The sequence below is a fragment of the Fundulus heteroclitus genome, unplaced genomic scaffold, assembly GCF_011125445.2.
Source record: "Fundulus heteroclitus isolate FHET01 unplaced genomic scaffold, MU-UCD_Fhet_4.1 scaffold_649, whole genome shotgun sequence".
NCBI lineage: Eukaryota > Metazoa > Chordata > Actinopteri > Cyprinodontiformes > Fundulidae > Fundulus > Fundulus heteroclitus.
Genome location: NW_023397087.1, coordinates 6,334 through 20,505, shown reverse-complemented (window position 1 = coordinate 20,505; position 14,172 = coordinate 6,334). Strand labels below are relative to the sequence as shown.

General features: G+C 40.7%; 1 protein-coding gene and 1 long non-coding RNA gene across 2 annotated transcripts; one reads left to right on the top strand and one right to left on the bottom strand.

Moving 5' to 3' along the window:
- Positions 1-1,648, top strand: LOC110367623 (zinc finger BED domain-containing protein 1). The gene is made up of 4 exons (XM_036133608.1): positions 1-622; positions 793-1,263; positions 1,360-1,482; positions 1,556-1,648. Exons 1-4 carry the CDS (start codon positions 521-523, stop codon positions 1,646-1,648), a joined length of 789 nt encoding a protein of 262 aa, XP_035989501.1. The 5' UTR covers positions 1-520.
- Positions 1,649-3,808: 2,160 nt separating this feature from the next.
- LOC105921057 lies at positions 3,809-7,716 on the bottom strand. Its single transcript, XR_004930078.1, has 5 exons — positions 7,634-7,716; positions 6,825-6,955; positions 5,147-5,202; positions 4,537-4,899; positions 3,809-4,023 (listed from the first exon to the last, which is right to left on the bottom strand). It is a non-coding gene; the product is annotated as an uncharacterized LOC105921057 (long non-coding RNA).
- Positions 7,717-14,172: the final 6,456 nt, after the last annotated feature.

Below are 14,172 nucleotides of genomic sequence, written 5' to 3'. Positions count from 1 at the left end.
ATAGTGGTTATTTAGTTTGAGAAAGTTAGTTTGGTGTTTGGAGAGTTTAGGAAAGAGATACATAGGAGATTTAGGAGTGCGAGGACAGGATAGGAGTAGGATGGAGCAGGCGAGAAAGAGGAGGATGTCCCCTATGTGGGAACATTTTGATTTGATAAGCCCTAACAAGGTAAGGTGAACTGAACATTTGCAGATGCATTAGGTTTGCTTATGAGGAACTGTATTTTTCACTGTTTCTTATTTTGTGTAAAGGTGAGGTGTTTATTGTGCTCCAAGGAGTTGGGGTACAATAATAACACCTCATCCATGCTAAGGCACTACCGTGCCTTGCATGAGAATAGGGATGAAACTGGAGCTTCACCCAGCCAAGGTATTTCATTACTATATTAAAAACACACTTTCACAATTTTTGCATGCTGATGTTTGCTTGTTGTGCAAATAAAGATAGGTAACAGACACTGTATTTATTCCCTTTTAACCAGCCACCAGAAAAGCAGAGCTGGATGAAGCTCTAGTCTCCATGATAGTGAAGGATACCCAGCCTTTCACTATTGTGGATGACGTAGGATTCAGGACATTTGTGTCTAAGCTGGATCCCAATTATGTTCTCCCTACAAGGCAGGTATGTGTGGGTCCATACATGAAACGAATTACTACATTATTGTGTCACAATTCTGCAATATATATATAAATGTATGTATGTATGTATGTATGTATGTGTATATATATATATATATATATATATATATATATATATATATATATATATATATATAAAATCTCTTCCTTTAGGCTCTGAAGGCCATGGTGGAGGCCAAATATGAGTCTGCTAAGGAGCACGCTAAGGCTAAAGTAGAGAAGGTGGCTGCTGTTAGCCTTACATCAGATATGTGGACATCCATCAACATGGATGCCTACCTGGCAGTGACATGCCACTTTGTGGAGGAGAATGAAAAGCTGAGCTCGGTGTTGTTGGGAGTGCAGGCATTCCCCCAGTCTCACACTGCTGAAAATATTGCTTGTGTGAAAGCCTCCCTGATGGAGGAATGGGGAATCTCAGGCAAGGTGACATGCATTGTCACCGATGGTGCTCCTAATATGGTGGCATGCGTGAGAGACCTGAAGCTTCGCCACCACATTTGTGTTGCTCACACCCTCAATCTTATTGTGAAGAGGGCGCTTGATCACCAACCTGCGCTCTCTGGCCTCCGGGCCAAAGCAAGGAAGCTGGTTGGCTACTTTAGAAGCAGCACCACTGCTAAGGTATCCTCTTTTATTTCATTCCAATATATAATGTTAATAGTTTGTCTGTACTCCTACTGCAGTGACTTAATGGCCTACTCTTCTGTATCTTTAAAGGAGAAGCTTACACAAGTGCAGCATCAGCTGGGCATGCAAGCAACCAAGCTGATGCAGGAGGTGGAAACCAGATGGAACAGCACCTACTTGATGCTGCACCGTCTGGTGGAGTTGAGGGAGCCAGTAGGAGCGGCATTGGCTGGATTGCACACTGACATTCCCTTTTTAACTGCCAGTGAGTTTGATATTGTTGTAGCGTGCCTTTCGTTACTCTCTCCTTTCTATGACGCCACCACGGAGCTCTCGGCAGAACAACACGTGTCAGCATCAAAAGTTATCCCCCTCCTGAAGATGATAGAGAATGCCCTTCAGGAGGAGGACACCAAGTCGGCACCTGCAGAAGCAGTGCAAATAGGAGAGCAGCTCATCAGACATCTCAGGGAGAAGCTGCACATGCTCCAGTCAATGAGCATCTTGTCGCTGGCTACACTCCTGGATCCACGATTTAAAGTTATAGCATTTTTCAGCAACACAAAAGCTGCTGAAGCAGTGAAGCGCTTGACTTCAGAGTGTGCCACCGTAATCCGACGGAACCTAGAAGAGAACACTCACGAGATTCCCCAGGCTTCCACCTCTCAAGAATTCAGTGGAGGTAATCTTTTGTATTACATTTTGAGACTACTTATTCCTATTAAAACACTTACTAACCTGACCTGTGGTTTCCATTTAGGTAGCAGACTTTGGCAAAGATTGGACACTAGTGTCATGGAGGCAAAGAGGACTCCAAATGTCTCAGCAGATGCCACCGTAGAGGTCCAGCGCTACCTGTCAGAGGCAAACATAAGCAGGCTGGAGAACCCCCTGGAGTACTGGGCTAATCATCGGTCACTGTACCCCAATCTGTACAAACTTGCACTTATTTATTTATGCACCCCGGCATCATCTGTGCCATGTGAGCGTGTCTTTTCAAAGGCTGGAGAAGTAGTATCAAAAAAGAGAAATCGTTTGAAACTAAAAACTGTGGAGAAATTGTTGTTTCTTAATAAAAATGCATGAAATCATCCAAGTTACACAAGCATCAGCCTATTCATTACCCCCTCCCTAGTTTCATAAGCACTTTCACTGTCCTCTGCCTGATTAAGGCTATGCCATTTTTGTAGAGTCACAGAAAAACATTATTACACAACATGCCATATCACATGACACTACTATTTTGGGAATAATTACACACAGAGAATACATTCAAACAATATTTTATTGTACACATGTGTTTACAAAATTTATGTAGACAAATGATTTCGTCCTACACCTTCTGTGAAGTCATTCCCAAGAGCCATAATAGACAAAAATGATATGCATCACACGTGTTAAGATACAGCTGGCTGTGATTATACAACTTGCCAGTAGGTGGTGCTGTGTGCACATGAACCGTCAAGAAATGAACCTTTTCTCGAACCAGTTGGCTGAGTGGTTCAATGCCTCATGAGGCTTCATCTCGCCATCACTACCAGCAGCTCTTCTTATAAATCCTAAGCCCCGCCCTACAATTAGATCTGCAAACAATTGAGCATTCATTTTATTACATAACACACAAAAAAACACTTATCCAAGAAAACAATATATTTATATCCTGCTTCCATTCCACAGCTACTTTCTTTAGTTAAAAAAAATACAATTAAGCTTGCTGGCAGACTGACTCCCTTTATGGGAAGAAATAAACAACAGGAAAAAGGAACAGGAAGTATTACGCCCACTTTCCCTCAAAAACCACAGTCGGACAAAACATCCCTACCTGGGTGAGTGCAAACGTGTGTATGTATTCAAGTGTAAATGTATGAGTTCTGATTCATGAGCGTTGCCAAGTGTGCACCCTTGGTCGCGCCACATCTTACAAGGGAAGACATTAAAAAAACAAGGTGAGTAAGTAAAGCGATCCGGCTGCAATTATACACGGAGAGGGACACGTAGCTGAATGAGTGTGTGCGCACGTGAATTGGTATGTGTGTGTGTGTGAGTGCGTGCTCCGTGTCAGCGGGATGAACCGCACAGCACCGTCACACCCTCTCTTTAACATTTTACAATAAAATATACAATCTAATATTTTTAGGCTCACTTTCTTTATTTCTCTCTCTAAGGGGCAAGTAAAAATACATCATTACATCTTTGGACCTTTAAGGAACTGTGCTTCCTTAAATAAAGTGAAATTTTAACATATGAATAATAGACTATTTTCACGTGTTTAAGTTTTTATTTGTTTGTGCAAAAGATTTGAAAAAATATGTTTTTTTCACAGAAATAAGAAGAACACTGCAGAACCTTAATAAGACAGAACAGCAACACTTCCTGTTAAACTACCGATGAGCAACTAGAGGTTAAGTGCTTTGCTCAAGGGCACATTGACTGATCAGCAGATTGAAACCAGTCTGACTAACAACCATCTGACAGCAGATGATGATCCTCATCAGAAAGTAGAAAAGCTGCTGCTGAAGTCAGCTTCAGGAGTTCAGGAAAACATTCAATGATTTGCTGGAATCAGCGACTGCAATGAAAACTCTGCATGAAGCAAATATTAAAGCAGAAAAAGCTTCACAGATAGAAACAGCAGCAGTCCTCCAATGGTTCTGATCGGGTTTCCAGGTCTGCTTGTTGCACTTCCTGAGTTTGGAGGTTCAGGTTTGCTTGTTGCACTTCCTGAGTTTGGAGGTTCAGACCGATTCTTTGCTTCTGTGGAGATAAACGGGTCAGTTTTATTCATGGAAGTAGAAAATAATAATAAACACAGAGACAATATTTAGAGAGAATTCTGTTTCTCATAAGAAAAAGCAGAATAACAAAGGTAACAGTTGATAAAGCTGGAAACAATTAACTCCTTATTAATTATTAATATTCAAAACTGGGATAAAGTTTATAAATCTTATTCATCTATTATATCAGGGGTGTCCTTCTCCAGTCCTCGAGAGCCGGTGTCCTGAAACTGTTTGAAGTTTTCCTGGCCCCACACACCTGAATCAAATAGCACAATTAGCTCCTCAGTATGCAGTCAGGTTCTTCAGAGTCCTGCTAATTAACTGATTATTTGACTCAGGCGTGTCAGACCAGGGACACATCTAAAGGTTGCAGGACACCGGCTCTCGAGGACTTGAGCAGGACACCCCTGTATTATATGGAGACGTTTGCTCATCAACGCAGTTCTCAAGATTTTAACTATCAGTGAAAATTATAAAACGTTCTTCTCACCAGAGACATTGAGTCGACAGGATGCAGAACCTAAACTATCATCAGTCTCCACAAAACAGTAATACTCTCCAGAGTCTTCAGTCCTCAGTCTGGACACATGGAGTCTGATTCGTCCTTCTCTGAGGACGTCTTTGTCACTCTGGACTCGTCCTGAAAACTGTTCATCCTGAGACTCTAACACCTCAACACCATCATGGACCTGATAAAGGACTAATTCTTTCCTAGGAGTTAACAAGCTGCAGTAGATGTACAGATCTCTCCAGGGTCGATCAGGTGTGGTGGTGAAGGTCCACTCCAGAGTGATGCTGTGGTTCTCCTCTGCCTGATAGGAGCTCTGTGTCACATTCACTACAAATGTTGCTGCTGAGGAGACAGAGAGGGAAAGAGAGGAGCAGACACACTGAGAACTGGAACATGGGAGTCTTTAAACTACATCTCTAGAGCTTTCTGTCCCATGATGCTCTCTGTGCTGTCAGAGCTCTGCTTGATGCTCTTCAAGTCAAACTGCTTGATCAGATGCAGCTGGAGGATTGAAGTGTTCCCTTCACTGACAGACTTTTCACTGATTATTGATGGATTTAGACTGAACAAAGAGAAGATGGAAACTGACCACAGAGACATGAGTTGAGGATGATGAGCAGCAGGATCCTGCAGATCATCTTCTCCCTGTGAGAGGAGACAGAGGAGGAGAGTCAGCAACACATCAGCTCCAGCATCAGCAACACACAACCAGCAACATCTGAACTCCTTCAGCTCAAAGAAGGTTGTTCTGTCAGAGATCATGACTGCCACCTGCTGGTGATAAACTAATACAGCAGCAGAGAGACAGCAGCACAGCTTTTGATTCTCTGCAGCTGCTGAACTTTTCATGTGTAAAAACAGCTTCTGGGTAAAATCAGTCTGTTATAATTCATGAGGAGGAAACGTCAGTGAGGAAAACATGGAAATCTCTGAAATATCTGTTAAGTTTTCTTTCTGTTCTCAGTTTCTTAAAAACATTCTGGGCTGTATTAACCAAATGAGTAACTGGGTAATTACCCAGGGGTCCCTGGTCTCTAAAAGGCCCAGGGCAGTGAGGGCACAAGCAAAATATCTGATCCTCTCCTGCTTCATGAGAGACGTTGAGAGACCCTCACTGTGCCTGTGAACCTGAGTTGAGACTTTCTCCCCATTGGTCAGTCCATCTACATGAGGCGTGTCAAATGTGACGCCAGTCAACGTGACCTTAGTGGGTTGTATGATGTCAAGCGCCACAACTCAGCTCAGAAAATTCAGACGTGGGAGCGTGAAACAAGAGTTCAAAAAGGAGGACATCAGAAATGCTGAAAATATAAAGTTGCTGAGTCAGCTTCCATGGTTTGAAAGTGGTTGCTTATTTTATTTTTTTGAAGATTGGAGGCCATTTACTGCCAATGTAGCGGGTCAATGTTATCAGATTATCAGAGTCAGAATCAGAAATACTTTAATAATCCCAGAGGGAAATTACTGTTTCAGTACAACCACCATCACAAGCATCACAAACATTTCAGGGGGAGACGATTTACTGAGGCCTTGCTGCCAAGGACACCGCCTTACACAGTGCCCAAAGGGGTGGGCCATTACTCTGTGGAAAAATAGAGGCCACAAAAAGGAAGGTGGGAGGGAAAAAACATATCTCAAACTTTATCCTATTTCAGGATACAGTTTGAGATATCAAAACCGTCTTGCACAAAAAGCACAAATAAGACGCGACACATGTAGCAGAAGTTAAACATTTGAGACTAGTCGCGTGTAAATTCATCTGTTTTTATGAGCATCAGTTATGTGTATCAGTGTATATACTGATGCTGCTGTGTTTTGTGTTCATAGCATGAAAGTCCAAGAGGAGATGTAGTGAATTTGTAGTTCTATGAGCATTTACTTTGTGGATCAAAATACATTTGATGACAGAATTTGATGGCAGTGATGACAGTGAGTGTATTTACTGTTTATTACAGTAATCTATTCTGTAATCTGCCAGATTATGGTAACCTTGGAGTCGTGATGATGGGGCCTCTAAATATTGTTGCCCAGGTTACAGCCAAGTGTTAATCTGGCCCTGATCATATTTGTTAAAGTCAGAATAAACATGATGAAGTTTATTACTACAGTTTTTAAACAGAAAATCTGTACAAAGTTAAAGCTGATTAGACACAATTAAAGAATGTTTCAGGGTTTTACTAAACAGGAAAGCAGAGCTGATGTTTGTGCTGGAAAGCAGCCATTTGTGATGAGCTGTGATGTTGGAGCAGAGTTTTCTTCAGACTGACCTCTTCCAGCTACCATCCACTGACAGTGAACAGTTGATCTGCTGATCCACTCTCAGAGAAATCACTGTTTCACTGCTTCAATGGACTGAAGGAGTTCAGTCAGGATATCAGCTGTTTGTCTCCAACAACTCCTGCAGGGAAATAAATACATTAAATAAACAGACATTTACCTCCGTCTGCTGATAAACTAGAAGTATTTCTACGTTAATCTAGAACAAAACATATAACACATTCATATTAACCAAGTTAAGCTAAAATAAGAGGTCAGAGATAATAAAATGAGGCGTTTGGGAGCCAAAAGAGCTGACTCGTCTATGGGAACCGAGTCAAAGTTGGCTCTTTGAGCAGAACATACCAACCAATATGTGGGTGGGGTTAACGCTGCATGCCTGTATGTTAGACAATTGTTCATGAGAATTAAACACCACCACCTCTTTTGCCACCTGGAAACTACTCTGATCAAAAGTGTCCAACTATTTCTAAACGATTTGCTTTCATAGTAACCAGATAGTTGTTGCTACTTATCCACCAGGTCATGACTCCAGGTGTAGAATCCCTCCTTTAAATGTACAGCATGTTCTCTGAGGACCTGTATAAATAAATGCTGTAAAACTAGATTATATCATTGTCTCTGGTTCTATAACTATTTCTCTAGAACACAGAAACTCTGTGTGTGTTTATGAAGTAAAAACATAAATCTGCTGTAAACACATACATTCAGATTCTAACGGGTTATAGTGTGTTATAACAATAATTATCAAGCAGAAATCATCAGATTAAAAACGGAGCAACAATAAAATAGAACAGACCTGATCTGATGAGGGAGTGTGTGTCAAACGCGGAGCGCTGGTGGAGTCAAAATTGGACATTCCAGTGACATCGTGTAAACTGCCTGTGAGCCGTTCATGAACAGTGGGAAATTGGAGTCTCAAAGCTACAAACCTCTAGACTGGGTGCTACACACTTTTACCCATTTACCAACTTTAGCAGATTTTCTACTGGACAAAGGTAGTAGACCTCTCTAACAATTTTTCAATTTGTAACAACGACTATTGACAAATTTATCAACTTCGTCATGTGGTGATAAATTTCTTTTGTTAACCACCCTTGAATGCATCTTGGTCTCCAAGCTCACGACGGTCCCAGAGCCCCCAGCAGTACAGCTGCCTGAGCAGTGACGCAATGAGCTCCCCCTCCCACTAAATGTATTATATTCTTACAGTTTATTATGGAGCTCGGAGTATGAGGTAAGATCACTGTCAGAATAGACTTGTACATAAAAGGACAATTGTGTGCACATTAGTCAGAAGTTGTGCATAACAAACATTTGTAAACTCATAATAATTGAAATTGCATTCAAAAGATAACATTTAGTTTAAATAGTTACAACTTCTATTACTAATATATACAAATTTCAAGTTTAAATTTGTGTTTTATTCTTCATGAACACAAACAACAGCGGCTGCTTGAGAATACAGATTTTTTTCTTTGAGAATACAAATTCACAACAGTGGTCTGACGTCATCGTTTCCAAGGCTGGTTAATGGAGCACAGAGTGCCAAGATAGGAGCCGCGCATGCGTTCTTCAGACTGACCGCTTTCTCAGAATGCACCGCGGCTGCAGCTTGATTCAAGACAGTGCAAACAGAGCTCACAGTGGTATGTTAAAATTCCCTTTTCTGCTGCTGTTGTTCTTCAAAAGTACGTTTTCAGATCATTTGAGGCGAGAACATTATACTTTTAAGCTTCCCTATGTAGCCTCTTTACAGGGTTGGTGCGTAATTTTAAAAAAAAGTCCGACGTTGAGCGGACCAGAGTGATCAGCAGACCTTCGAGGAAAACCGCAGCCAGGGCTAATTTTAGTCCGTCTGTAGTAAACTCCTGTCGGCCTATAGGTGTGCATAGTACCGCGGGTTATGATTTCTTTGTTTTGTGTTTATCTGACTGACGTGTGTTGCTTTAATAACTCAATACTTGCTGGAATAAACTGTAAATGTCTCCCAAGGAAGACAGCAGCATATAAAATCTAAAATAGTAACAGTATATGAAAATAACAGACATTTATTTTATACAAATGTTTTATCTTTGGTCCAGAATCAAACTGTTATATCCATCCATTTTCCAAACCGCTTAATCCCTCATGGGCTCGCGGGGTTGCTGGTGCCTATCTCCAGCGTTCACTGGGTGAGAGGCGGGGTGCCTATAAACTTACAATTAAAAATAGTTGGAATGGAAATTAATTTACTGATTATTTAATGTATTTTTACAGGTGGTGAAAAAAATGAAATGAAGCAGCATGTGTCCATGACTACAACTGATCTATGTTAGGTCAGATGTAGTCATGTTCACTTAAACGTGCAGCCAGCTGGAGCAGCTCCCTGTCTTCAGCCGCCGGATGGTCGTCCTCTTCTGGATCAACCTCCTCATCCTCCACGTCCAGCTGGTCACCTGCTGCTATACTAATATTGTGGAGGATACAGCAGGCGGTGATTACTTTTGGGGCAAACGTCAGGCGGACCTCCAGCACCCTTAAGAAGATGGAACGCCACCGTGTCTTCAGACCACCAAAGACACGCTCAATGATGTTAATCAACTTTGGTGTGGTGCCTGTTGTAGCGTGCCTCCACTTGACCTGTGCCAAATATAAAATTAACTTGTAATTTAGGTAATATGCTGATATGTATTAATCTTCTATGCAAGTAATATAATCTATGTATCAATTGTGTGTCATTGTTGGCTCTATTTAAGGACGAGAAGGTAAGAGATCTTACTGGCAAGCTGTTTCCCTATAGGATGCACCACAGGCCAGCCAGCAGAGGGTCACCAGCACCTCTATCTCCTGTGGCCATCCATGGGCCTTCTGGATGGGCAGCAGCTGAAGGAGGAGGACGATGGTGGCCCTGTTTAGCCTGAAGGCTGGTTTCAGGTCCCCTTCATTAAAAAATATGTGGAAGATTGGCACAGAGGTGTTTATCCTCACATATTTTGGTTTGTTTCTTCCTGTAAATAACAAAATGCCAAATGTTACCATAATTGTTTTTTCAATTCTCACCTTTTCACAGCATAAAACTATACCTGCTTAACATGCAGATTAATATTGTTCTCAAGAAAGAAAAGGTCAAATGTATAGTGTTGTAAAACTAGTCAAGTATAGTAAATGTAACAAATGGCTTCCCTTCTCTGGTATTTTTACCATTTCACTGAAAAAATGAGCTGAACTAACTGCACATAATTTATAGATTAATCACTGTAAAGATGGGCAGACATAGAAATAACTTTTCATTTCAACAAAATAGATTAACCCTACTGCCATACTGTTACTAATATATTCAAATTGTGTTTTTATTTATAGAGAAATGGTCACAATTTCAACCTGATTTTGTGTTTAATACCATCCTCAATGTTATTTTTAAAGATAAAAGTAAGAAACAGGCTGTCAGTCTTAAAATGCCTGCCAGTTGACTTAGTTGGCAGGCGCGGATTCAGGCGGGGGCGCGGGTGGCGCGCGCACCCCCCTTTGGGAGACCACAAGTACTTTTTTTAAGAGGCCGAAATCTTAAACATCCTTCATAGAATTAAGATTAGTAGCCATTACCTGTCATCTGGAACGCGCTATGACGCCGATGCGACGGTTGAGACACCGGATATCGGCATGAATTTGAATTGCAACGCCCAGGTCTCGCCATGCGAGACCTGGGCGTTGCAATAACGCGGCGTTGCAACGCAACGCGATTCAGTGATACCACAATGGCGTCGAAGCGAGCACGAGGAGAGCTGGAAGATTTAAGGCCAAACAAGAAAAGCAGACAACCATCTCTTTTAAGATTCTGGTCCAATCCAACAGAAGGGTAAGTAGAAACCAACTTTATCACTTTATTTTTTAAATAACAGCAAATTTATATGATTTTTTGATTCGTAAACAGTGAACATATGTAGCCAGAAAAAAAGCAGACCGAAACCCGGCGGCCGACGACAGGCAAATTAAAAAAGAAGTCTGGTCAACAAGGATCATTAGCTATATCTTAAACTAAAATGTTCGTGGTGATTTCATGAACTTAGCGTTAATCGATAAGGAAATAAAAGCATAAATTGTCGTCTCGTCACTGTGTAAAGAGCAGCCATGTTGCGCGCTACTGGGCGACGTCACTTCCTGTGACGTCTCTCTGTGCGTTGCTACACTCTACAAGCTACAACCGTTGTGCACAGCTCCAACAATTATTTTGGATTTCGGGAGGACTTCGCCATTGAAATTCGTGAGAGCTATTGTTGAAGCAACAGCGACCACGTGCATGGCAGTTGGATGTTCCAATACATCGGGTAAAAGTGAAAAAAAACCAAAACATTAGTTTTCGCCGTTACGTTATCAGGCGGAGGAATATTTCCGCCATTGTCTGTAGTGCGGCAGTTTAAAGCGCCGCACCAACACACGACTTCAAAGAAAAAGAAACACCGAGTTCATTTGTTGACCAGTATGTAATAGTTTTATATTTAAAGTACTTTCAGCAGTTAGAATTCTGATTTTGACCGGGCTTTTCCTTTAACAAGTTTCCCAATGTCGTGCATTTGTGCTCTGTACAGCGGTTCCTAATTCAAGGAACCGTTTTGCCCACCTCCGATCAACAATTATTTTGGATTTCGGGAGGACTTCACCATTGAAATTTGTTACAGCTATTGTTTAAGCAACAATGACCACGTGCGTGGCTGTTGGATGTTCCACTACATAGGGAAAAGGTGAAAAAAAACATTACGGTTTTCACCGTGAAGTTATGAGGCGGAGGAATATTTCCGCCATTGTCTGTAGTGCGGCAGTTTAGAGCACAAACAAACGAGTTCAGAAGTTTTGTCGTGTAGTAATAAATCCAAAGTGTAGGCTTATGTCTATAATCTAAATAACACAGATTGAAATGTTTATATCTTGTTTTCTATTCTTCAGTGGACCACCTGGCACAACTACAGAAAATGACCACAGCATTGACCTGTATGAATGTTCAGATATTGGAGACACACAGATGAAAGGTATGATGATTGCTAGAAAATGTTGATACTGAGAAAACATTATCAACATTGTTGATTGTTGATAAACAAGTTGTTTAGAGTTGCAAAGTGATGCAATTGTAGGAATACTTACTAACTTTTCTCAATTGGTAAGGATCCAAATCAATGAATGCTCTAAGCACATGCTTGGAGTCTGAGGGAGTCTTGTTAACATTGTGATATAACTACCGATCTGGTGTTATTTGTTTTCAGTGCATTTAATATTTTACAATAAAAATACAATTTACTTTTAAGTAAATTCAGTTTTGTGCACCTGGTGATATGTGTTCAGTGAATTTAATAATTTACGATAAAAACACAACATTAAATTGTTTTGTGGCTCCTCCTGAGATTACAAGGTTCACCTGATCACTAAAATTATTTTCTTTTCCAGATGAACAACAAGGACCGTGTTTCGGTGTAAAGACAACTGAAGAGCCGGCGCTCAACCAAGCGGATTTGCCCCAAACAACTTACGACATAGGTTAGTAATAGTTGTATTTTTTTCAATGTCAAAACAACTAATTTTGTTTTTGTTTTACACGATTGATTTTTTTGCTTAATCTTAATCTTACATTTCATAATAATAATTTCATAATAAAGCAAGACTATATACAATGGCTTCATGTAGGCAGATTTACAACTCCATCAGCACCCGTACAAAATTGTAATGTAAATATCAATGTTCTTACAGATATATCAAAGGCGAAGGACCGGATTAGGGAAATGGACGACTCTGGAAAACTCCAACTTCTTCAGACCAGAAAACCACCCAAATCTTTCAATTTCCCTGCCAGAGACTTTAAAGACATCCGAAGAGCCAGTGGGGTGACCAAAAGAACATGCCAGAGGGACTGGCTGGACAAGTATGACTTGACACTCTAAGGGACATAAGATGTGAGGCTGAAGCTGAATTCAAAGAGGTTTACGAATCAATGTTAGAAATGGGGAAACTGGCTGGTTTTGATGGTGACCTCCCAATACCTAGACGTTGTGGACGACAGACAATGAGAAACAGCAATCCTTCAAATAACCCTATGCAGTACTGGAGATGTACAGTCTTTGTTCCATTTCTGGACAGTCTCATTTCAGAACTTGACTCGCGCTTCAGTGTTATGTCCGCAGCTGCCATACTAGGCTTAAAACTGTTGCCAAGCAACCTGCATTTGATGAACACTGAGAATGAAAAAGACATCTTTACATCATATAAAGATGATCTACCGTCAGGATCAACATTCAGACAGGAAGTGAAGTTGTGGCACACAAAGTGGTCATCATCAGTGGAAAAACCCAGCTCTCTCCCTGAAATTCTAAAGATAACAAATATGAAGTGCTACCCAAACATTTATATGATTCTTCACCTTCTGTCAGTCATACCTGTTACCAGTGCTTCTGTGGAACGTGCTAACTCAGGTCTTAAAGCAGTGAAAACTTTGCTGAGGTCAACAATGGGACAGGAAAGGTTTGTGGCTTTGCTACTTTTACTTTTGTGCACAAGGACATTCAGTTAGACATCAACAAAATCATTGACATATTTGCCGAGAAGCATCCCAGAAGGTTGACATTTGTAAACCCATTATCATCATCATAAAGTTTGTAGTAGAGAACAATATTCTTTGTCTGGTTTAACTTTTTTTTTTTTTTTCAACAGTTTATCTTGTTAAAATATATTCAAATCTCCTTTGTCTTACTTGAACCATACTTGAACCCAAGTCCTTGTTCTTTTTTTTATTTCATGTTCTGTGTAAATATCATTTCTGGAAATAAAGAAACTCCTTGTTTGATTAATTGTTGATAAGGATCGTTTTTTTCTTCAAACTACTTTTTAACCTTGTGCATGCTTTAAAAACCGAGAGATCTTTTTTTAATTACAATAATGTAATCATGCTAATTCTACTTATGTTCATCCATTAAAATTATCAATTAAAAACCCTTGGATGAATAATTAGGGTAGTGTGAAAGAGTGAAGATGGTATTCTTTGGTCTTTTAGCCTCACATTGTCTTGACCTGTGACCCCGTGACCCTTGACCCCGTGACCCCATGACCCGTAGGTGCGCACCCCCCTTTGAAAAATCCTGGATCCGCCCCTGGTTGGGTGAGCAAAGCCTGCCTTCTGAGCCTCCTCTGCCGCATCAATCTTCTCCTTCCTTGGATTTGCCTCCATAACTGCGCCACCTCCTGTTCAGCCTGCTGGTAAAGCTGACCAACGACCAAAGCAACAGCAATATTGCTCATTTTGCTTCTACAAAATGCTATTTTTTTTTTAGAAGATTTGATCGCCTCTACAATATTAAAAATATTGTTTTAGAAATG

Excerpts from the sequence above, each read along its gene's own strand:
- LOC110367623 (XM_036133608.1), top strand. The coding sequence starts at position 521 with ATGATAGTGAAGGATACCCAGCCTTTCACTATTGTGGATGACGTAGGA. Across the intron at positions 623-792 it reads ATGTTCTCCCTACAAGGCAG|GCTCTGAAGGCCATGGTGGA; the intron begins GTATGTGTGGGT and ends CTCTTCCTTTAG. Across the intron at positions 1,264-1,359 it reads GAAGCAGCACCACTGCTAAG|GAGAAGCTTACACAAGTGCA; the intron begins GTATCCTCTTTT and ends GTATCTTTAAAG.